The sequence below is a fragment of the Vidua chalybeata genome, chromosome 6, assembly GCF_026979565.1.
Source record: "Vidua chalybeata isolate OUT-0048 chromosome 6, bVidCha1 merged haplotype, whole genome shotgun sequence".
In the NCBI taxonomy this organism is placed as follows: Eukaryota; Metazoa; Chordata; class Aves; order Passeriformes; family Viduidae; genus Vidua; species Vidua chalybeata.
The window spans coordinates 18,647,919-18,673,813 of record NC_071535.1 but is presented as its reverse complement, the minus strand read 5'-3'; the positions used below and the strand labels follow the sequence as shown (position 1 = coordinate 18,673,813).

Below are 25,895 nucleotides of genomic sequence, written 5' to 3'. Positions count from 1 at the left end.
CAGTTTCTCTTGGTATTCAAAATAGAATTTTTATACAATAATTTTCCTAATTCCATGCTTCTTGTGAGGCAGTGTGAGTCAGAAGCTTCCCAGGTGGAGAGTGGTATTTGCAGTTCATATGCTGCAGGTACCTATTCAAATCACCTCATATTTTCTTTTGTTCCAGTGCAGCTCAGTGATTTGTGGGAAGTGAACTCAGAAAGTGACCAGAACAGCCACAGTGAATGTGTTTAAACGTTGACATGTGCTTAGTCAGTCCTTATCTGTGCTTTAAAAGTAGTTTGTTATTAATAATAATAATGAACACTATTGCTTTGACAAGATTTCTTCCTTCATATAAGCCCTAAGCAGAAGATTTGAATATTTTTTTTTAAAGGGGGCTAATACTTGAAATATTTTCAGAATATTTCAAGATTTTTTTTCCTCTTGAATAGAGGATGGTTTTCTGTTTCACTGGAGCAGAGGAGGGCAATATCTCCCAAGAGACTTAAAGGCCTTGAAGGTAGTTGCTGCCAGGGTGGGTTTGTTTGAGCATGTGTTTGGATAGAGCATGTAGCAGCATCTCTCACGATGTGTGGTATTAGGAAATGCAGTTTATTTTAATCCAAATAGGAAGGAAAGAATTTTTAAAATAATACTTTACAGTAAACAAACTCAGATGTTTTGGGCTGAACTCTTATGAGTCAATAAGTCTTATCCATTGGAATAACTGTTACTGTTTTATTTTTTGTCCTTTACTACTTCACACTACTTCTTGAATTACGGTCAGCTATTTGCTGTAATGGGTCAGACATGTCTAGATAGACTTGAAGTGAAATGTCTGAGAAATTCTTGCCAAATCCAAACTGAAGGCATATGGGGTGGTGGTGGTGGTGATGGGTGAAGCCTCAGATGACTTCCCCCCTTCATATTTATTCTAATCACCAGTGCCCCTTTGTTGTCTAAGCTGTGTATTCTACATAACACAACACAGATGCAGTAGCCCAGAGAAAGAGGTGGAATAAAAAGGGATTTGCACTAAAAGAAAATTTCCTTTGAGTAATCAAAGCAACATCTGCAGTTAGACAAGTTCTCAAAATCCTTTTTCCAGGCTGCTTATAGGCTCTTCTGCCATTCATGTCTTCATAAAGCAGATTTTGATATTTTTCCTCATCTGCTCTTCTTCCACGTACACATGTATGTATCCAGTGTATGCAATGAAACAGGAAGGTGCAAGCCATGCCTGCTCTTTTGCATATAGCAACAGCAATATTTCCATGGCTGTCAAAGTTGATTTGCATTTAAATTCTCTTAATTTATAACCTCCTATAAAAAAGAGCATGTAGATGTCAGAGCAGATGAGCAGAGGTAATATTGCTGAAAATACCATGGATTGCATGTACTGTCTTTGTACCCTACATCAATGGGTTATGCCAGCTATGTGCCTTATTAGCAGAAGTGTGAAGAAGAACCTGTGCATTTGGTATGTAAAATTTTGGTGTAGACATAAATCAAAATCCAAGATTTCCCATACTTACAAAGATACTTGCATTAGAGACCCACCTCAGTTTTTAATACAAAAAAAACCCCATCAGCAAATTCCCAAATCCTGTAGCAGATCTTTATATGTAGTTCATTTAAAGTACCCAGAGGTCTGCACAGAAAACATGAGTGTCTTCTTATTTGATTCATGCAGTGACCTGAAAAAATAGAGTCCTTACAAACAAAAGAAAACAATAATTGCATTTTTGAGCAGGCATATTTTGCTGCCTGCAGAATAGCTTGTAACTCTATCTCACTTTTTCTTTATATATTTCTCCCTCTGGCTCTCTCTCAGGTTTTATTGTTGTGCACTGCCTCTCTGCCTTTCTGAACTCATTTGAGAGGTCCAGTTTTGTATAATCACAAAATGCTGATAATATTTGTGATTCCTTGCAATAACAACTCTGCTGAAAAGTAGCACAAGGACACATATTGATAAGGACTCTGCTGCCTGGAATAATTTGGCACATGTCAGATGGAATTTGCATTTGAGCTGAAGGCCAACTCCAGGCTTCTGCACCTCTTAGGACCCACTTAAAAGCTACTAAGAGAGTTTAAGTGGTTTGCAAGTCTCTTGTTGGCTGTATGCACGTGGCTAAAAATCACCTACCATGAAGCATTAATAGCAGAGGACTATGGTCTTTGCTTTACTGTTGGTATGTGTCATTTTTGAGCGTCCTGGCGATTTTGATCAACTGATGCAGCCACACACAGACCTCAAAGATAAAGGGGAGAAGTGGAAAAACAAAGCAGAATTGCTTTCTGTGTTCTTTTCCATCTTTGTCAGGATTGTTCAACATAAAGGCTTTGAACTTTACAGTTGAAATAAGCTTAGACAAGCTCTTTTAAAAATGTTTTAGAGAACTTACTTAGAAAATATAATGATAGAAGCTTCAGGAGAGAATAGCAGAGCTTTATTCTGTTCTGAGCTGCTTCTTCATAAATGCACAAAGATGGCAGACTCTTTGCTGTGTATGCACTCTGTACATTGTGGACAAAATTAGATCTATTGCCATTACTGGGTCCTCCTTTCTTGGTTCATGGTCGGAAGACTTGTGATTTGGTATATCAGGTGAAACTATTCATACAGAATATTCAGTTCTACAGTCATCAGCATGGGGCAAAAAAAAAATTGGCTGGAGCAACACATCCAGATTCTGGAAATTATGTCCGTTTGGCTCTGCTTTGTCTTTGAGCACCTTCTGTGTTGGCAGCATCTCTGCTCCTTCAAGGAAATAGTATACCGGAAGGAAGACTGAAAAGTGACTTAAATCACAACTGCAGATGTAAACACCATTTCTTCTTCTGCTCTGTCTCTTCTTCCCCAGGGAACTGAGCTGCTGCCAGAAATTAAAGGCAGATAGTAGTTTCTTGGTTGATGTGAACTGTTGCAGTCAGTGTTTAAACATATAATCGGCACTCCTTCATCCTGCAGGAACAGTGCTCTTGCTGGCTAACACTGCCTGTATGTATTATTTTGTTATCCCTTAAGAGTTCTCAGGAGATTCTTGTGGTTTTAATTCCACAAGCTGAGAATCATTGGGTTAGAAATGTCTATTTACTATTTCTAGCTTGCTCTTATTTCTACTTGGAGCTAAAACTGAAGCTGCCCCATGTTAAATTCTGTCCCATGCAGCCTTCTTTCCTCAAAGAACTTTCAAGGTTAAATGGGAGGTCTGAATGGCTCTTGGGGAAAGGGAGTAGTGTAGCCTTTCACTAAATGAGAACCAAATCAGAGCAAAGTGACAAAAATTTTGCTATCTGTCAGAATCAAGACCCAGGGAGGACTCACATCCCCATTGCTACAAAGAAATTCTTTAATATTATCATCTTTTCTTCAATCCTTTTAATCCTCAGATGTATTCTTAGGATATGTGCTTGAACAGCAATACTAAAAAGAGACAACAGGACTCTCTCATTGAAAATAGTTATTATTTTCTGGAATCTTGAATGACAATTCAAGATTGGAATCTTGGATGACAATTAGCAAAAAAAAAATAGCAGAACCAAACAAAAGTAAGTGAGGTAAAAAGATCTGTTAATGGTCTGTACCCTTGGTAAACTCTTCTCTCCTACTGCCTCTGGTGTTTCTTTCCTCTCTGTACTCAGAAAATCAGTGGGTTTACTGGTGTCTAGATAACCAGCGTCTGGATGTTTTTGTTTTGCTATAAGGCAGTTACAGTTGCAGCTATACCTTCAGTGTTTAATATTACTGATTTTTTTTTTCTGATGAAATGTAGGAGCACAAGTTGTTTCCTGTATGAATTGTTGTGTCGTATCTGGTGCAGTGAGATCATTGCACGTTCTCCACCTGTGCATACAGAAAAGTGCAATTGGATCACTGGGAAATGATAACAAATCCAGATCCCCAGGCTCTTGTCAGGCACTGTTGATGCTGAGATATTGTACAGTTGATAAATAATTCAGCTATTTAGCTGAACGGGATTTCAGAGGCTTAGCTGTACATTTTTCATCCATCATCTTAATATCTTTCCCCTTTACTGATAACTGACCATCTGATGGCAATGATTTAAGAATTTTGTTTGATAACCTTCTATTTGCCTGTTACAGGGAGTGTCATATAAGCAAGATTTTTTTCTATATCTGGGGAACATTTTTTGTTCACTGGCCCTATAAGTGACTATACCATACAGGACAGATTCTTTGAAGCAGAAGTTAAGACTGCAAACAACTTTAATAATCCTTCTTTATAGCTCCTAAGTGTTTATGGAGTAGTTCTTAGAGTTGTGAAGGAGCAGCATGCTAAGTAATATTAAAATAGGAAGGAGAGACCTCCATCTGCCTTTGTTGGAAAGATGAACATATGATGACACTTTCAACTTTATTTATATTGAGGTGTCTAAGAAGTTGAGGGGCAGCTCCTTCCACATTTTTTTTCCAGGCCATATGCTACAAATATAAAATACAAGAATATGACAGCCCACACCCATTTGCCTGAGATCCTAAACAAAAAATACCCCACAAGGTGAAGTGACGCCGTACAGGATCTCATCAATGATGTAGCACCATGCAACACATTAAAAATGTGTCAAAATGTTGTCTCCAAAGCAGCAATGCTTAGCCACTTAGGTCACTAAAAGCAGCTTTCTCAAATTCTCCACAGATGTTTTGCCAGGCTGGCCACATATCTCTAGATAAAAGCAAACTGTTTGCTTCACAGTGTAGAATAATTTATAGGTACGGACCAATTTGTTTGCAAAGAAACAGCAGGTTGCCATCAGTTTTTCTTAGTACAAAATGCATTATGCTAACCACAGTACAGAATGTATCTGTTCCAAAAAGGGAATTATTTGAAATTAGTTTAGTATTAATAGTTTTTCTCAAACACTCGTGTCCAGTTTTATCAAGGAAAGCTGTAAGCCCTCTGAAAAATGGTCAAGAAGGCAAAGAAAGATTATCTTTCTATTTCTTTCACTTAAGTGCAGCTGTCCAGAGGCAGATAATTCCACAACAATTTTCATGGGTTTAAATTGTGGAATGTAAACACTATTTTACAAATGCTTTTATGAGGTAGAATTGTGTCCAAATTTATGTTTTTGGGTAAAAAAGTATTTTTTTTTATTCTTCCCCTATTGTTTTTTCTCTCTCTGTCTCTGGTCACAATGGATCAGAAAACATTAGACCTCAGGTGCATTTCCCATTGAAAACATTATCAAACCTGACAAATCTACATGCAGGTTTTTTGCTTCGGTAAAATAATATATTTTAATGAAAATGTATTTTGTTGAAACATTCGGGGTAGCTCCTCATGTGAGATTCATCTGCCATTTCCAGCTTTCTCAAACCAACTTCACATCATCACAGGGTACATTCATTGGTGAGTTTATGGAGTTCTAGATGAGATCCATCAAAATTATTTCACCTAAGATATGAGAACAGCTTTTGGGGATGAAAGACTAGGGTTTTAATATACTGCCATACTAAATAGATCATTCTCACAGTTTGACAAATTTGTTAAGTTTGGAAACACTGCGGCATTAGACTGGTGAAAAATTAAAGTAGGCCTTGGGGCAAGGTTAATAAAGACACCAATAACCTTTTTGCTATTAGGTGCAATACTCCATTTAATATGAGTCCTGAAGGTGATCATCTGTTCCTCTTTGCCCACTGGAGTGAAAATATCATGATGGTCACCATCTGGAGTAGTTTTTCAGCAATCAGCAATTTTATAATGAAGGCAGGGATATTTCCCTATAAAAATATGCTTGGGCTATCAATGACTTTTGGCTGCCTTGAAGTCCTACACAACTCAGAAGCTCACCTTAGTTAAAAACCTGGAATTCTGCACCTTTTCTTCTTCCTTGTGTTCTGCGAGGGAGTCCTGTCTGCTCATGTATAGGCAATTAAAGATTTTGCTTTTTAATTTGCCATGTGTGTCCTTATTAACTTTTATTCTAACAGCTACAATTAGTTGTAATACTAGGCTTGGATGTTTCCTACATTAGAATTCAGGACTCAACAGGCAGGATATTCTTGGTGGCAGTTTTCTTTTTCTAGCACTCCTAAAATGAAATTATCAATACAAATAGGTCCATGTAAGATTAATTCATGCAGACAGTCATTCAGATAAGACTGGGTGGTATGACAAACCAAAACATGAATTTGGATGGATATGTCTTCCAGTAGACCTTCTACAGTATTTCATTTATGGGTTTTATTACTAAAAAAGTCTTATTTTTAAAACTATTTAATAACTAAATTTGTATTTACCTCTGTGTGTGCAAGCAAGGATTTTTTTTTTTTTTTTTTTTGCCACAGGTTGCAAACGCAGTTGTTTCTGGGCTCAGAAGTTCGTTTGTTTTCACAGATGAGGTAGTCTTGATGAAGTTGTGCAGTGTCAAATTTTCAGAATAACTTCCTTCTATTACAATTCAGTAACTGGTAAACACAGGAATGAAGATAACATTAGTCTAGGCAGTCTCCACACCTGAACTTTGGCACTTCAACACCCATTTATGGAGAAGTGTGAGGAGCTGAGCAGGGTGTGTCGTACAGCACAGTGCCTGGCAGGGTGACTGGCAGCCTTGAATTCATGGCCCCACCACTAATGCTATTGATCTTGTAGCTATTTCAGCTCTGCTTCCTGGAGTACTGCAGTCACTCTAGTGATTATGTCTTGTAGTAGGATCTCTCTCTTGACCTATTACTGGATCCTGTTACTGCAAGGAAAAAATCTGTTCTACCTGAGCTTTTTCCCCCCAAAACCTATCTATTTTCCATTATTTGTTCTCTTTTCTCTCCCTCCCTCTTACATGACTCCTCATGCCTATGAAGTAATTTCACTCTGTAGTAACTCACAAGTAAAAAAGTCTTGAACAATGAAGCTGGGAATAGTGCTTTTATAAGAATACATGAACATTAATTTTCCCAGTAACAAAGTCCTGTACAACTCAGTTTGTCAGGTATGTAACAAAGATGCCATCAAACAAGTCAGTAGTCACAGACAACTTTGAGGAAGAAGTGTGTGCATGTGTGTGAGGACAGACAAAGTGGGAAGAAAACAAGTCCTACATTTATTTATTTATTTGTTTATTCAGGGGAGAGAAAGTTTCCTGCTGGCTTAGCTCCCTCTCCTGGCAGTCAGGAATTGGGCTGCATCAGAATCCTGTTGAACCTGTACACTACCCAAATTTCCAAAGACAAAGCTCTTGTTCACTATAATAGCATGACTTTTAAAAAGGGATTTCCTGAAGCCTGCATCCTTCTGGGCAATGTGTCCACATAATAATTTGCAGGAATGTAGCTAGAAAGAGAAAAAAAGCTTGGATGATCAGAAGATTACAGAAGAACCAGAAGGAGAAGGACAGCAAATGATATCTTTATACCCATTGTTGCAAGATGTACCACTCTAAATTTTCTCCTGTCTCCACCAAGGCAGATCCAAATAAATTTCACTGCATCCTCAGGCTGCCTGATCTGAGGTTTTGAGAATAATTATAAATGCAAATTGAGAAGTAAAACCAGAAACATCCTGATCAGAATAGAAAAAAGCACAAGAGTTCAGATGTGTACATTTGCTGAATCATTTTGCTAACAATATTGCAAAGACAGTAATGCCCTTCTCTGCCAAAATCGGTTCATATAGACTTCACGTGTCTGTAACAGTGTACAGAGACACTCTAAGGGTTCCTTCTTATACTAGCTACTCATCATTATCCTGTTATCAATACTCATTCTAGAAGAGGGCACCATGGATGTTTTTTCCTCTCTCTTTTTCTTCAGCTCTTTTTCTTCCTCCTTACCTCTTCTTACATAATACACACTCATAGCTATGAAGCAGACAGAACAGCAGGCATGCAAAAGAGCTTCCTATGAAAGCATTTTGATTCCTTTGGGTCATTTTCCCTATGCCTTTGATGCAGAGATTATAGACTCTTATTAAAATATGAGCACAAAGTTCAAACCCAAGTATCTCATAGAGAAATATATACAGCAAACTATCACCCAAGGCTCCTAATCACTTAAAAAAAAAAAAACAAAACAAAAAATCCCCCAAAAAACCAAAACACCAGGAAATTCATTAGTGTATGCACTCACAGATGTGAACATTACTTGCATGGAAAAAAGGCACATGTCAGGTGTTATTCTGTAATTTTTCTTGTTACCAGTTGATACACAGGGATATTTTTCTTAAGAACAAGGAACTCTGTACTAGATTTCATATGAAAAGAATTAGATTTGTTTTCTGTTTGTCATTCAATTCCAGACATAATAGCCTTGTACTTACTGTGTATTATAATTATGTAGAGTAAGATTATATGACTTGATTATAACCCTGGTCTGCAGTACAGCCAATAAAATTTATGCCAAATGGTTTAGTGCTAAATAAGAGTCACTGACTAGTAATAGTGAAAAGAGTAAGTATGACTGTTTGGTTTTGGTCTTGCTTGCCTTTCAATTTATATTGCATGGCATTCAGGTCCAGATAAACAGATGAACTGCTGGGAAAAGTGATGCTAACTGGTTAGACTATCAGAGAAAAAAAGGCCTTGGATTCCTTTGACCTATTTTTTATTATTTTCATTATTCCTTGAAGGAAAGAATAGTCAAGTATTCTTAATTTTATTATCTCTGAAAAATTTATAGCCTCAATGTAAACCAGGACTAGGCTAATGAAGACAGACAGCCTGGCTTTAGGAACACTTCAAAATTCTGTGCTTATAACATAGGGTTGCAAGTGTTCCAATGCAGGCTTGGTTCCATATGTTATTGTCCTAGGGTGGCTGTATGATGCCTTTATCCCCAATCGTCTGCCCTGTTTATGTTAAGGTCTTGTTCCAAGAGTGAAAGGAGGAGGGAAGAAGCTCAGGGTTTGTTTTCAAAAAACTCACTCCCTCCTCCACATTCCAGCTCCAGGACGGTGTTGTCTGCAGACGGACGGACAGCGAGACAGAGCTCTCCTTTGCTTTTTCTAGTTAGTTTTAGCTAGCTGAGGCAGAGAAGTTCCCTGGACTGTGGTTTTTTTCCCTTTCTCTGGACCTGCTCTGGACTGAACACCAGAAGAGCATCAGCAGCTCACATCTGTGGCCCAGCGGGCCGGGCCTGGGCCGCGGCATTGCCAGCGCCGGAAGGACTGATCAGAGACTGAGTGAGCTGAGCTGCAGCCCGGGAAGATTTGCTCTGAATTTGTCTCTCTTAGAGTAGCAAGAAGTCTTATTGTTTAATATTGTCTAAGTTCTCTTGTGTAATAAACAGGTTTTTTCCACTTTTTTCCTCCAGAAGTATTTTCTCCCGAACCGGCTGGGGGGAGGGGCCAATTGACTCTGCTTTCCTAAAGGAACCCTTTTGTGGGGGGGGAGGGGAATTCTTTCCCCAGACTTGCCCTGAACCAGGACAGTTATCTTCTCTATTCTCTGTTATCTTTCCTGAATATCACTAGGTTCTCAGGTAGCCACAGGGACCTTGACTGCATGTTTGGAAGACTGCAGAATGAAAAATGGGAAAGATGACTGCAGAATGAAAAATGGGAAAGATGATTCTAAGAGCAGCTTTGGAGATTCTTTAGACAATGTAGGCAGAGGCACTGAGGCAGTATATTAGTCAGTGAGGTAGGAAGAAGTTCCACAAGCAGACTACTAGTGAGTTGATTTTTTTTTTTCCCCTAGATGTCACAAATTTATAATTGAATATCACTTTCAGTAATATATTAATTATTTCATGGCTATGCACAGCAGTGTGACAAAGGCTGGAAGTTGTATGGAGGATTCTGGCCAGTAAAGGTACGACTAATAAAAAACTTTCACCTTTCCAACTTGTAGCCAGATGTTTCAACCTTTAAAATATCTTTAATCAAAACACCTTATATTTTATCCAGTACATAAAGCCAGAATTTTTCTTTTCCAGCTATCATCAGTTATGCCAAAAGGGAATTTAAGCAAGGCAGGTTTGAAAAAAGACAGTGGGATAAAAATGTTGATCAGAAATGCATTGTAAGTTATGAAAACAAACATTTCCATTGATTGCAGGAACTACTAAGGCAAATTTTCAGGCTTGACCACCTAAAACGTGATATTTTCTCATCTATTTCAATGCAGTTTTCTTAACTTCGTTGTATCATTCCTTAAATTCTAATGGGGTTTAATATCCTGGCTGCAGTAAGGCAGGAAATGTCTTAAACACATGGAAGATACAACTTGTGTCTAAGGAGGACATAGTGAGAAATAATAGAAATCAAGTGAACAGGGGAAGAAATAGAAACAAAAATTACCAAATTGTTGATGGACAGATGTGTTATTATTGAGACATTTGCTTGATGATTTCTTAAATTTTAAGTTAATTGTGACACTTGCCTTTTTTTCTACCTAGACTGGTTTATAGAACTTTCTGACTTCAAAAGTTACTGCCACCTGCAGCTTCTCAGTCAACTCCCAAGATTTACTATCACAATAGCTAAGGAATGCTTTTAATTCCTCCACTTCCAAATTTCTACTTCTGAAAAAATCTGTAAATTTGCAGAGACACTCAATTTAGTATTTGCAGTCATATTAGAGACAGAGCTTGCTTTAGGAAGCCAGAATGCCAGGAATGGTGGGGAGAGGGGAATGGAGGGGAAGCTGAGTGACTCTACCTGCCTTCAATTTCGGCAGTTTACTGAAGAAAAAACTGTTTACACTTTTCTAGCCTTTTGGAGTTTACACACAATTGTTTTCCTTCAAAAAGTTTCTCTTTTTATTAATCAAGCAGGTTTTCAACTCATCAATCTTTTTAGTGTCTTTGGCCCAGAGATTTCTGACATGGAGACAGAACTCACTTTTGCATTAGGGTCCCTGAGATATGCTGAAAAGTACAACAACTATGAGCCCTATTTTAAGTTAGTATTAAGCAGTTGTAAAAGACTACTAAAGTAAAACCCTTCCCAAAAAAGTTATTTAAATACATTCAGTTTTATTCTTGCTTCCTCATTCTTTACCTCTGCCACACCACAGTCAACTGTGAAGTCATAAATATCTAGTTAGATATGTCCTTGTGCTCTTGCTTAGTACAATCAAGAGTAGTCCCAAGTACATATAATCTGTACTGATTTTTATTGTATCAGTTTATTATGGACTGATATCTAGAGTTTAGGATACTGGCATTAATAAGAGGACTACCTTTCTTTCCATCACGAGTTAAGAAAACATTAGGAAAGTTTTAAGAGATTTCTAATAACAAAATCCATGTAACAAAAAAAGGAGAGAAACTCCACAATCTGATTAAGTAACTGTCTAATCAAAGCTCTTTTTCTTGTAATATCTAATGAGAAATGCTGTGTGCTTGACCTAATTTGTTTGAATCATTACTGAAATCTTTAATTCAGGTGCCACATCTACTTAGGTGAGAGGTACACTGGGCAGAGTACTCAAATGAGGTGAATGCATAAATAATTTTTAATATGACAGTCCCTTTTTAGGAGATTCCCAACAAACCAGGAACTGCAGCTGCCTGTGGCTGCATGTTCTCAGCTGGGCTTTCTATTATACCTGGGAGTGAAATAAAGCTTAATCAGTGACTGGACTTAGAATCGGAAGCGGGCTGAGTGCAGGGTATTGGATCTGTTAGGAGGGACAGGCTGTCTCTCCCTGATGATGACGGGAAAGTGAGAGAACAACTATTATTACTCTCTGTGGTCCCAAGCAACTCAGAGGATGTTCTGCATATCCATTCTCATTTTAAAAGAAAGTGTCATGACGGATCAGAGCACTGTGATCTAGATGGGAGCCAGGCCATATTAAAGGCGGATAAACTGTCATACTCAGGCTCATGTTAGAATGTAATCCTGTTAAGAGTTTCTCTACAGCATCACGTCATCTGGCATAATTGAAAAGAAATCAGTCTTGACTGAAATATGCATGTGAAATAGAAAACCATGAACAGTGGGATACTTTACTGTTTTTATAAAAGGACAGTACATTATAGGCTGTAATACATTATTACATTTACATATCTTTAAAATTTGAATTCATACTGATAAACAGGATTTTTCAAGGTCTCACTTTTTTATCTCCAGCTGTTTGAACCTTGAGGCTGATACCTGATGATGCTCTAGATAAATACAGTACTCTGCAAGTGCAATGTTGAAGGATTATATCAGTTTGACTCCTAAGGATGCTTTCTAAACTACGAGTCCATAGGATTCCTAAAAGTAGCATCAGGGACATGTTATAAACTGCACAGCTGTATCAGACGAACAAGGTTTTATGTACCACAAAGTAATTTTTTTTTTTTCTGAATGACCTGGATGTTCTTAATTTGTTTAAATAAATATAAATATCATAATAAAAAAATTAAAAAGCAACCACCATTAAGAAACAGGATTTTTGTTCGCTAAAATTCTATTTTCTTGAAATCCTAGCCTGAGCTTTGATCTGGATAAAAAAAATCTGGAAAATTACTGTGCTTATGTCACTGCAATTGAAGACCCTGAGATCTGCACATGCTTTGTACTTGCCAAGGTTGATATTATTAGGTCCAACTGTGCATATGGGGTGTGGGGGGGTGACAATCATTGGAAACAACATATAATAAGACAACATCAAACAACACAGTACCTTTCATTGCATGCTTTAGAGAGTGGGAATGTTTGGTTATAGATCTGAATAATAAATAGTAGCTGGGAACATAAAAAGTATGCTTACAAGCTGAAAATACACATTAAAGAACTCAGCTACACTAAAGTTAACACACTTCTTTATGTAGCCATTCACAGATAACTGTGTAGCAAAATTAAAAGCCATATCTAACCTTTACGGTTTCAAAGGAAGTGTTCCGCAAAACTGCCATAGTTTGAGCTGATCTCTTAAAACAATAACTTAGCAGATGTGAGCTTGTTTCATTTAGTGGAAAGCAAGTTGTGAAATCTACTGACAGCACAGTTCGCATCAGAACCAATATCAGGATGATAGTTTTAGCAAGTACATATCTTACAGCAGGGTATCTTACTTTCATGGACTACCATACTTGTTTAAAAGACTCTCCTCATAAGTCTCTAATTCACTAGAGCGAGGCAAAATAATCAGGCAGTGTGTATTAATTTGGACAATATATGTAATGGTATTACAGAAATAGAATCAGAATATTCCAGACTCTGGTAGAAAATGAAGAAAACATAGACTGTGATTAAAGAATACAGCCCAGAGTCTACTCTGTCAGGCATCAGTGAATAGTAGTCATTGAAGTCAGTGGTTCTGCAAAAGAAAAATATTTACCTGAGCAAAAATTTCCCGTTAAATGGTTCAGTTTTTTGGGTTGTTTTTTGTTCTAAAATTTTAAACAGACTGTGAGAGGACAAAGACTGGAAGTATAGTATGCAAATGAAAGTAATAGATCTAGCCTTCACTGAAGTCACTGAAAGTCCTTCAGTCATTGCAATGACTTTGCATCTAATCTATTTCAAGACTATTTAGCAGTAATATTAAGCTAATGTTTAATATTAATGCCTTTTTTTTCTCTTTTTTTTTTCCCTGAAATCCATAAAGAGCTCAGACTTAGAATAGTCTTCTAATGGGCTCGATCTTCCCTATTAAACATTTCATGATATTCAGCTTTTTCTTTTCTCTTTCCTTTTACAGGCAGACCAGATCTGGCAGATAGTGAATATGAGGACTTTGCTGACTTCAGAAAGCTGACAGAAGCCAGCAGACTTCAGTGAAATACTCCTCCAAGCACAGAGACTTTTGGTAGCTTTAAAGTAACCTGTTCTTCATTTGCAAAGACATGGCTACTGGCTCTTTCAGCGCACATGGAGGAAAGCAACAAACATTGTAATCCTGGCTAATAAGACTGTGTTTTCCTTATCAGAAGTAGGAGGTAGGCTTATTATAAAAGGATTATTTTATGCTTAGCCTCCAGGACTTTAACTCTGGCCTGAACACTGGACATAAATAGAAGCCAATTTTAACAACCTGAGATTTCATTACCTGTGCATTATTATTGTTACCAGTTCTTAAACACTTTGTTACTTTATTTCTTTAAATTAGAAATGGGTTTGTGGACTAAAATGTGGCCCACAGATTGGGCTGTTCTCATGAAATCATGGCTTATCTTTTCCCTGGGGCTCTACATACAGGTCTCCAAAACTTTGGCTTGCCCAAAAGTTTGCCGCTGTGACCGAAACTTTGTCTACTGTAATGAACGAAGCTTGACCTCAGTGCCTCTTGGGATACCGGAGGGTGTAACCGTCCTCTACCTCCATAATAACCAAATTAATAATGCTGGATTTCCTGCAGAGCTGCACAATGTCCAGTCTGTGCACACAGTCTACCTGTATGGCAATCAATTGGATGAATTCCCCATGAACCTGCCCAAGAATGTCAGGGTTCTCCACCTGCAGGAAAACAACATTCAGACCATTTCACGTGCTGCTCTTGCTCAGCTTTTGAAGCTGGAAGAACTGCACCTGGATGACAACTCCATCTCCACTGTTGGCGTTGAGGATGGGGCATTCCAGGAAGCCATCAGCCTCAAGCTTCTGTTCTTGTCCAAGAATCACTTAAGCAGCGTGCCAGTAGGCCTTCCGCTGGACTTACAAGAACTTCGTGTAGATGAAAATCGAATTGCCGTCATTTCAGACCTAGCCTTCCAGAATCTTACAAGTCTGGAGCGTCTGATTGTGGATGGCAATCTCCTCACTAATAAAGGCATAGCTGAAGGCACTTTTAGCCACCTCTCCAAGCTCAAGGAATTCTCAATAGTTCGGAATTCACTGACTTACCCTCCTCCCGATCTTCCAGGTACACATCTGCTAAGACTTTACTTGCAGGACAACCAGATAACCCATATACCACTTACAGCCTTTTCAAACCTCCGCAAACTGGAACGTCTTGATATTTCCAACAATCAACTTCGGATGTTGGCAAAGGGAGTATTTGATAATCTCCATAACCTGAGACAACTCACTGTAAGGAATAATCCCTGGTTATGTGACTGCAGCATTAAGTGGGTCACTGAATGGCTCAAATTTATTCCTGCTTCCATCAATGTACGTGGTTTTATGTGCCAGGGACCAGAGCAGGTCCGAGGTATGGCAGTCAGGGAGCTCAATATGAATATGTTATCATGCCCCACCACCACCCCTGGTCTACCACTTATCATCACTCCAGTCCCAGCTACAACCATGCCGACTACATTAGTTCCCAGCCCATCATTTCCTCCCTCAAGTAGTAAATATAATCCTCTCACTCCCATCATAGCCACACTCCCCACTGTGCCTGACAGGGAGGACAGAGAAAGGGTGACACCTCCTTTGTCTGAATGGATTCAGCTCTCCATCCATTTTGTGAATGACACTTGCATCCAAGTCAACTGGATGTCACTTTTTACCGTGATGGCATATAAACTCACATGGGTTAAAATGGGCCATAGTCTGGTAGGAGGAATTGTTCATGAACGAATAATTAGTGGTGAGAAGCAGCAATCAAGCTTGGTAAATCTGGAGCCCAAATCCACTTACCGGATTTGTTTGGTTCCACTGGATACTTATAACAACTACCGAACTGGAGAAGATACTGTCTGTTCAGAAGCCACAACCAAGGCTTCCTTTTTCAATGGCAGCAACATCCCTTCCAGCCATGAACAGACAACTTCTCAGAACCTAGGCTCCCCATTTCTGCTGGCAGGGTTGATTGGGGGTGCAGTGATACTTGTCCTCGTGGTCTTGCTCAGCATTTTTTGCTGGCACATGCACAAAAAAGGTCGTTACACCTCCCAGAAGTGGAAATATAACCGGGGCCGTCGGAAAGATGACTACTGTGAGGCAGGGACCAAGAAGGACAACTCCATCCTGGAGATGACGGAAACCAGCTTCCAGATTGTCTCCTTAAATAATGATCAGCTCCTTAAAGGAGATTTCAGACTGCAGCCCATTTATACCCCAAACGGGGGCATTAACTACACAGACTGCCACATCCCCAACAACATGCGATACTGCAACAGCAACGTCTCAGACCTGGAGCACTGTCATACGTGATAGTGAGGGACCATGGGGGTCTCTAGGACAAGGAGAAAAAACTCTAGAAAAAATAAGCCCCCCAACAATAATGAAAAAAATTACATTTGATAAATGTTACACAGATGCATTTATGCATTTGAATACTCTGTAATTTATACGGTGTACTATATAATGGGATTTAAAAAAAAGTGCTATCTTTTCTATTTCAAGTTAATTGCAAATGGTTTTGTAACTCTTTGCTTTTTAAATCTTTAAAAAAATATTGCTGAGTACTGTACAGGGTTGTACAATAAGAACCCAATGTCATGGCAAAGGAAAGAATGACTCATTGTTCAAACATTAACCACTTTGCTGTCGAAGCAGTCTGAGGGATGTTAAGTTTCTGGGTGTCCTGGAATACAGGAAAATAAGTGCATATTAAAACAGGGTCATTAGGAACAGACAAAAGCAATTCAGATAAAATGGGCACAACCCTTCTGACTTGAACCCAGCAATTGCTGTTGAGCTTCAAACAATTGGAAATACATCCCTTCCTCTTTGTCAGGTCTGCACTTCTCACCTCCAGCTGAAAGCTGGAGTTCTGAGCGCTGCCAAAAAAGCTACTCTCTTGTTTGATTAGTTTTCTTTCAATCTACTTGGAATAGGAAACATGGAAAGAACTCAGTGTCAAACTCAAAGTGACCTTGATTCCTATTTGCAAAAGTTGCTCTGAAAATGTCCCCAATACTATATACTTTATCTCAGAAACTGTTTGTGCTTTTCATCAGGATTAAGAAGCTTTAGGCATTCTCTGACCCTTCTTAGTGGGAGGTGAAGGTTATGTAACAGTATGTAACAGAGTTACTTTTGTCATTAAGTTGCACCTGTTAATAGAGCAGCATTTGTTGACAAAGCATGTTCAGGTAAAGCCAGAATGAGGGAAATCCTGAGTGCTTCCAGCTCTGCAGTATTCCTGTATGTGTTCATGTAATTTGAAATCTAAAAGTGCATATTGCTGAAAACATGGTGCAAAATATAATGGCAATGGAAAGGTTCTGCTAATAATTTGTATGGTTCAAGCCTTGTTTAAGGGCCTGAGTTATGTTCAGTATGGAAAAATAGGGGGAAAATGACAAAAAGACATAACAAACAAGAAATATATTGTGAAAAATTATTTAGTACTGGGAAGACCTCGAGGGCTATTATAAACTGAAATGGGGAAAATCGTGTACAAATCTTTGTGGGTTTTGTTTGTTTGTTTTGCTTTTTTTCCTTCCCAATTAAAGTATACAGAGACTGACCTTAGCTAAGCATTTGATTGACTGGGGAATTTTGAGAACACAGGTACACAGTGTCCCTCTGAATTACCCTTCTTTTACCTTAAGCATTTTTGAGTTTTCCATAATGATTTCTGCTTCATAAGCTGGGTTTAGAATTTGCTTTTTTTATACCCTTAGATTCTTCTCAGTCCTTTAGCTTTACATGCACTATGCAAAGTATCATGCTTGTATTAAAACCATAATGCAGCTCTCAAAATTATGTAATATTTCAGCCACTCTATTAACTCAGTGACTGCCAAGTACTGTGGTGGAATCTAATTATTTGGGTTTTTTTTCAGTTTGCTTTTTTATATTTAGGGTTTTTTTAGTTTGCTTTTTTAATGTAGCTAATTTTCTCCTGTGTTTGGGGACAAGCTAAACTACATCACATTGGAAAAAAAAAAAAAAAACAAAAAACAAAAACCCAAAAGAAAAAAGATAGAGACAAAACTTCCCTGAGGTAGTAGGGAACTAAAGAGAGAAAGTTTCACAGTGATCACCGAGGGGTAGACAGAAAATTGCTGCATGTGGTTTGGAAGTAAAAGCTGAAGCACTTTCACAGTGGAATGCTTAGACTTTTCACTTTATGAAACTCCTTATGCTGGAAGAGAGGATTTTAATCCTATCCTTTGCTCATTTCACTCTACCCATTCTTGAAACTCAGTGGTCTATGAGCATGTATTTTCTGTAATTCAGGTCACATGATAACACTAATTTTCTGCAATGACAAAATAAACCCAGTTATGATTGATGGCAAAGTATGACCATTTTGTAAGGAACCACATCCTCCCACCAACACCTTTTAAAATCACATTTTGAAATTCCAGTCTATATTCTATATATTAGCTATTCTCCAGCTGTTGCAGGTATTCTAAGCAACTTGTCTGGCTACTGTAATAGTTAAGTCACTAAAGTTTTGCTGATTAAAAGTTTACCATATGATTTCAAATATCATCATTCTAGGTAGAAATGTCTATGCAAAGTGGATGGGTTTTTTTCTGTCATCTATTTACTAATGATAAGGTTTATACTTTTGGACTTTGGTTTTTGGTTTTGGTGGTTTTGGGGTTTTTTGTTTGTTTTGTTTTGTTTAACATATTTTAGATGCCACAGCTCAAAAGACAAGCAGCAAACAGTTGTGCTTCTGCATACTTCTGTTGAATGCTGGAGTTTGCTTGAAGTTAAGCAGAGCCAGTGATTCCCATTGGGTGTGGACACCGTATTTAATTTCAATGAAATAACTGGTTGTACATTTGGTTTCAAAAGGTCTCCTTTGAAAGTACTAGCTTACTAGTATTTACTGATGCAGGAGGAATCTTCTGTTCTAGACCTCACTATACCATAGGCACCTTATTTGTAGCAATTGACTTATTCAGGGAGTTTGGCCTGTACTGCAGGTGAATCATCCGCAAGCCCAACCTGATGACAACAAATCTGGTTACTTATAGAATAGGGTGAAAACAGAAGGCATTTACAAACTATTCATTTTGATCTTGAATGATGAAACATATATATGTATGTGTATATATATATGTAGACTATGACTCACGTAGATCAGAAATCATAATGATATTAAAGATAGCATACTTTATGCTTCTCTTCAGTATGAAAAAAATTATATCAAATTATAAGTGATACTGACAAAAGTTTCTTTACTACAAAAGCTCTTCTGAAAAAACATAGCTAGCATCTTATACCAAAATTTGTGGATAGAGCTGGGAATATTATCTAAAAAAATTCAGAGTTGTAGTCAACTGAAGGGTCATATCTGTAATTTGAAAAATGTTTCTCCCTATTTAATTGTTCCATAGCTTCAAAAGAGTTAATGTATTTTAACCTACAACAGAATTTGGGACTTCTCAAAGTGTCAGCCACATAAACATCTGAGATTTCATTTCAGTTCCCACCTAGATAAGCACTTACCGAGCAAATTTCACTAGGTAAAGTATGTAGAAAAAGTCAGAGTTAAAAATGGACAATAATCTTTTCGCAACATAAAGTTTAAGACTAGTAGCTTTTTCCTTGGGCTTTGTAAAACTTGGGTGATTTTCACTTAGGACAAATATCCAACCACATATAATAACTAAAGGCTATAGAGCAGAAGTGCCAAATATGTGCATGTACAACTCACTCAAAATGTTCACTTTTAAGTCCTGATTTGATCAAGTTCATTAGATCTGGGGACATTTTTTTTTCAGACAAACTCTCACCCATCTTCCATTGTATACTGCTAATAGTTGATATAGATGCGCAGAAAGATTGGTGAGTAGAATAAAATGAGCATTTAAGTGAAGCTGTGTTAAAGAAGTATCACGACACTGCTGTTCCCACTACTTGGCTTCCTTCTGAAGAACGCATATATTTACGAACAGGTCCCTATTTTCATGGATTCTGTCACTTTAATAAGTGCTACTTGCATGTGGCTTGCTGGCAGAAACAAACACCTGATTAAGGCATGTACTTTGTGTTAACAGGTTCTTATTGGAATATTATTACTGAATTTCTTTATATTTAGGAAATAAGCTACTTTGAACTGAAAAGATACTAGCAGTTTTCCATGTAATGCAATAAAGGACTACAGTGAATATAATGCAAAAATGAAATAAATTGAAAAATGAAGTAGCATATGATATTTGCTACTAGAGTAGTTCAAATATATTTTTCTCTGAATAATTTTCTTTTTTTTCATTTAATTCATTTAATTCCAGTTATCTGGAATTTTTCATACATAAATTTTCACTCTGAAAAATTTATTAATTTCAATTTTGCAAACAGAAAACATTATGCATATTGATATTATTGTTTTAAGGATCTACATAAGGCACTTTATTAATGGCATTGAAGTGAAAGTTCAGTCTCAGCTTTTGACAGTAAAGTGGTTAATTCCCATTGAATTCTACATTTATAGTACTTCTTCACCTTAAATTTAACATGGAGATATTAAAGTTTTTTTCTTTTGAACATGAGAATAATTGTTTTACACATGACTTATCCTTACAGCTCAGTGGAAAAACAAAACAGAAGTGAGTGCCAAAACCAAAAGTTACTGGCTCTGAGCCTCATCAAATCCTGCCTGATGCTCTCTTCTAAACACAGAGATAATCCTAGGAAGCTGATGATCACTCCTTCCCTGAACTCTATTGAACAGGGCACTCTGTATCCCAGATGATACTACAGGCAATATTGAAGCATTGGGCATTAAACTTTTGTACAGCAGAGAATGTTTTGCTCTTTAAAAGGACGCTGGCTAGTAGTCCATATGGAAAACTAGCACAGAAGAGATTTGGTAACCTTTTATTACACTGGGGCTCTGTGGAAATGTGCCTCATGAGAGCTGAATTCTCATCCTCTCAGAAACAGAAAAGCTACTAAACAAATTGTTATCATGAGTTGATCCCAAATATATGAAGATGATCTTTCATAAAATTGATTTAAACTGAGATATGCACACTTGATTCTGTTCTGTGTTTGGTATACTTTCTATCTTTAACATGGAAAAATAGATGGTTTGAAGTCTGCGTTACCTGTTTTCTGCAATCTGCCATGTTGCACGCATTGTTAACTTCAAAACCTCACTATACACTATATATTATCTTGTTGACATATTCAGTAAAGAGTTATTTAAAAAATACAACAACTTTGCTGTATTTATATTAGCAAGTTAATTAAAATAAGGATGTGGGTATCTGAAAGGGACAAAAAATATCCATCTTTTGTAGTTTCATTCATGGAGATATTTTCAGATGTTCTACTGAAACTTCTGTTCAATCCTCTCTTCAGTTTCTAAAAGACAAATATTATTTGTCTCTCAAAGAGTTAAATAATTTTTTTTACCTCAGTTTCTCAGATTTTATCTTTTCTTTTAAAAGTTATCTCTTTCTAATATGCATATAGAAAAGCAATGTACAACGAGAACAAACTGTACTCCAGAGTTTGCAATTAATAGGTACACTTAAGGATCTACACATGTCAATAACAAATATATATATGTGGGCGCTGTGACTCATTATATGCATAGCCATTTGATAAATGCATTTGACATTTATGACATGACAATCATGAATCTGTTTTTTAACTATTGTTATCTATTTAATCTGTTTCCTTGACATGAAATATGACTTATTTTCCAATTCTCCCTTCAAAATTGTTCTTGAATTTTCAGAATGCACAACATTCATACATAAGCCTTAATAAATTTTTGTATAAAGCAAATCTTATACATAACATATATGGTAATATATACTATCTATAAAGAGATGGTTTAGCTACTTAGAAATGGAAATTACCCCTCTTCTACTACTTCCATGTACAAAAGCTAATTTTTTGCTTTACCAGAAAGTGAGATGCTGAGTGCTTTGTTATTTCAAAGCTTAGAAATTTAATATTGCTGAGTGTCACAGTTCCTCAACAAATTATCTTACTTTCTTTCTTAACCCCAAGTATCATGTAAGACTACCGAGGGCTGGTGTGCAATATATCCACACCTAGCCCTGCCTCTTTTCCCCTGTAAAATGCCTCCCCTCATTTGATGTTTCTACTGAAGTACATTAGCCCCTGGTAATTAAACTTACTTGCCTTACCACAGAAGGGTGAAAAATAGAGATAATGAGAATGACAAAAGCCTGCATCAGTTATGCATTTCTGACAATGAGGGAATCATTATTTTCAATTGATAATATTTTCTGTCAAAAAAAAAGGAGTTTACAACCACTGATTCATCAGGTAATCTTTTAATAACAAAAAAATTATTTATTGTAGCAAAGATAAAACTTTAATACCTCTAAGCTCAGTTATCTGGAATTTTTCATACATGTGCAATTGTGTATAAATTTTTTGTGTGTAGAGGATTTATCTACAAAGATGTCTCAAAGAAAGCACATGGAGGAGTATTTTTCATTATTGTTCAGTCAAAATTTTTAATATTCCACTTTAAAAAGAGTTCTTCCATTGAAGAAGAGTTATGGTACCACATGGAGAAACTGCATTCCACCATTAAAGTAGGTAACAAATATTTTAATTCTCTTTGAAATGCCACTGTCAATAAAGGCTGAAACTAAAAATTACTAAAATACTTCCATTATACAGAGAGAGACTTGGTGAATTTTTGACCAATAATTGCCATTCCTGAAACAAATTAACACATTTTATGGTGAAATCCTGACCCCACTGCCTTCAACTATAAATCATAATAATATATAACAGAAGGATTATTAAAAACATGCAATATGACACATTGTATAACATATCACACTATGCATCTGCAAATGAAATACATCACCTGAATAAGGCAGTAGGCCTATGCCTCTCTTATGAAAAGCTGGGCAATCTGTGAAAAAGACTGCGCAGAAAAGGAGGGGGGAGCTAAGTATGTTCTGAGCAACACTGGCCAATAGAAAGCCATGGAAGACAAGGACATTTAAAGCCACAAATGGGCCTGTGAGCATAGCAAGAGCTTTCTTTTTTCACATAAACACATACTTTTTTTGATTACAACCTCATATTACGGCTTAATTGTGACTGAAAAAATGCATGTATGAATACTGAGAAAGAAAAAAGAAAAGAAGAAAGAAAGGAAAAGAGAATGTTGGTTTAACTAGAAAGTCAAACAATTCAAATGATGGTTTTATAATCCTGACCTCATATATCTTCACAAATTCCTTTGGGCATTCACAGGTCAGGAACCAATACATAATTCATTGATCTGACTTACAATGCAAATGTTAGGAACTTCTCCCCATTTAGGAAACATGTTAAGAAAATTTGAGAGTTGATGTGAAGTTCTGAAGTATATGCTGATGTGAACAATGCAGGGCATTAGCATGGGTTTGTAAGTGAGGACTGCAGAAGCAAGGCATGCACATTATTTCATTTTCAAGGAAACACTATAACTGACAAAAAGCACATGTGGGTTATCAAGAATAGACGACTAAGAAAAATGAAGTAGAAACCTGAGTAAGGGGAGATATTCCACATTATTGCAGTTCTTTTAATAATATACAGTAAAGTACTTTTGGCAATTAAAAAAAGGGTTTATAAAAGTATTGAAGCTTTTCATATCTCCCATCCCTAGGAGGATACATTCCATTTCCAGTTCACAAGAAATTTGATTAGACAGCTTTTTACTTACAACTTTGTTGGAGGTTAGTTTTGAAGCCAGTGTTTTTTTTTTTAATTGATCATGATGTTTATTTGAGGTTTTTGCATGCACTAATTTATTTTATCAGCTATGAAGAGTTTGAGGAATAGATTGTGTGCAATACTTGCTTTCATGAGAAGCAAGTAGCAAGTATATGTCTAGAGCTTTCTGATTTTGTTTTGGCTTTCTTTTTTGTAATTTAACTTTACAAAAGTCGAGCAAATTTGAAGAACAAATTTCAACTATTTTCTGGTGTAATTACAGCAGTAGGACTGTGTATTCTTTCTAAAAGAAGACAAAATTTAAGAATACTGAGTTAACAAAAATTATCTTAAATAATTTTGATAACAACTTTCAGTCGAATTAATAATTTTTCAACATTTAGTTACAATAGTCTTGCTGAGAATTTAAGCTAGAAGCACTGACTAACACTGAATAAACTCAGGTTTGTGGTCACAGGAGCTTTGGGTTCATAGGTTCAGTTTTACAGATTATTATTAGCAGCTGCACAAAGAGAAGGGAACAAAGGCTTCTTCTTCCTTAAAGTATCAGATTCCTTTCTGTAGAGATTGAGGAGGAAATACAGCTACTTCACAGAGATCTCCTTCAAGAAATAAGGTGGCCAGAGCAGAAGGAAAGTAAATGCAGCCATGGCATTTCTCTTTGATGACAACAGAAGCTGGCAAAAAATAGAGCTGAATCATATTATGAGGGATGCAGCAAATTACAGGTGTTCTGCATTGTTATATTGGACATCTGGTTTGTCCAGAGCCCTACTAAGGTGCCTTCACTGAGGTTCATGCTCTTGGAGTGCTTGTGTCAAAAGGTAAAACCCATGCCCATAAAATCAGCGAAGGATCTGGATTTTACTTTGGTTTGTGTATCTTTATTTCCTCTTTCCTGTAAGTTCTGGAGTGCCAGCTACACCACAATGCTCAAGAAGGAGTGTGCAACAAGGCAGGTTGGAAAGGTCACTTTTTTGGTGACTCTCCTTTTATCAATGCAAATATTAGTAAGGTCCTTGCAGGCAAGATTCCAATCCACAGTAGATGTGATCATTGTGTTAGCCATCAGATCAGACACTACTTTCAGTTTAGATGTCTATTACTTTTCGCCCTTATTTCTCATCACATTATTTCTTTTCTTAATACTCAAAACTAAGCAGTTTGTACTCTTGCTTATATGTCACAACACAAGGAAAAGGTTTCTGCAAAACCAGTATACTTGCAAACTGTGATGATTACCCAGCAAAGTTAAGCTACAGAAATGCTGCCAATACAGTGAACCATTTATCATGAAGTCAATATCAATTCAGTTTATATCCAGACTATGAAAAATCCAGAGACACCAATCTCTTTCTGTTGCTTTTGCCTCATTTCCTTTATGTTGCTTTAACCTTCTCTAGCATGATTAGTTTAGAGGACAGATTGCTGCTTGATACCTTATATGGTAATCTGATTTATTAGTGTTTACATTTAAGATTAAATCAAGAAAAACTAAGCTCTTTTCTGATTGTCTGCATCTTTGGGCTGCTCCAGTAGTAATTTACATTGTAGCTGCCCCTGCACTATTGGTTTCTCACCATTTTACACACACATAAAACACACACACACATAAACATATGTACAGTCACACTATATTTACACATTTTTTATGTTTATGTATATTCAAATACTCAAATATACAAATATATAGCCATATGGAATGCACATCTGTAGTATAATTATGGATTGAGCTATGTTGAGTCCATTATTGACCTTGTGCTCTGGATTTTTGCATCAATTCAGTTCCACTTTAGCTTATTCAAGAGTAAAGAGGTAGAGTAGCATGAATTTTTTGAAGAACTGTAGTGTCAGTATTAGCAAGAGCATGTTTTTCAACAATTTATGTGCTTTGACAGTGTTTGCACAAAAACTTGAAAATTACAGAGAAGATTATCACAGCTCCTGGAATCAGAGAGTGTACACCTTTTGGAATACACTTTGGAATGCAAAAAGCACATCTGAGGAATCAGTTTCTAGCAGGACTGTTCTGTGTGGTCACTAAGTAAAGAGCAGACAGAGGAGAATGTGAGAGAAGGCAGTATGAAACTGAAACCCAGTATGAACAAGAAGGGAAAAAATCAGATATTTCTACATCATTAACATTACTGTTGACTTTCTATGTACTTTTTTTCTCTGTGGTCTGTATTTCTTTCCCTGAATTTGACAGTTTTTCCTTATGATAGGAGCTGTCTTTTAATTCACTCTTCTGCTTCATGAAGAACCTGATTTTTCTACAGGATTTTTGTGGAATGCCCCAAATGAGCACTTCTGTTATACATGAGCAAATGCATTTGTGTGTAGCAGCCCAAAGAGAGTTTTCATTGCCACTCATCCTCCTCAAGCCATTAATCTAACTGTTTGAAAAAGATCTTTCTGAGATGAGCCATGCAGCCAGTGTGCTATTACAGGAAAATTAGAAATTTGGTGGGTAATATTGTTTTAGTGCTTTA

General features: G+C 36.9%; 1 protein-coding gene across 3 annotated transcripts in view; it reads left to right on the top strand.

Annotated features, from left to right (window-relative positions):
• The window catches only part of FLRT2 (fibronectin leucine rich transmembrane protein 2), a 63,481-nt gene extending 41,205 nt beyond the window's left edge, over positions 1 to 22,276 (top strand). For all 3 annotated transcript variants that reach the window (XM_053946344.1, XM_053946342.1, XM_053946343.1), the window contains one exon: positions 13,590 to 22,276. In XM_053946344.1, the coding sequence (XP_053802319.1) occupies positions 14,000 to 15,985 (1,986 nt within the window). In that variant the 5' untranslated portion in view covers positions 13,590 to 13,999 and the 3' untranslated portion in view covers positions 15,986 to 22,276. The remainder of the gene's footprint in view (positions 1 to 13,589) is intronic.
• The last annotated feature ends 3,619 nt before the right edge of the window (positions 22,277 to 25,895 follow it).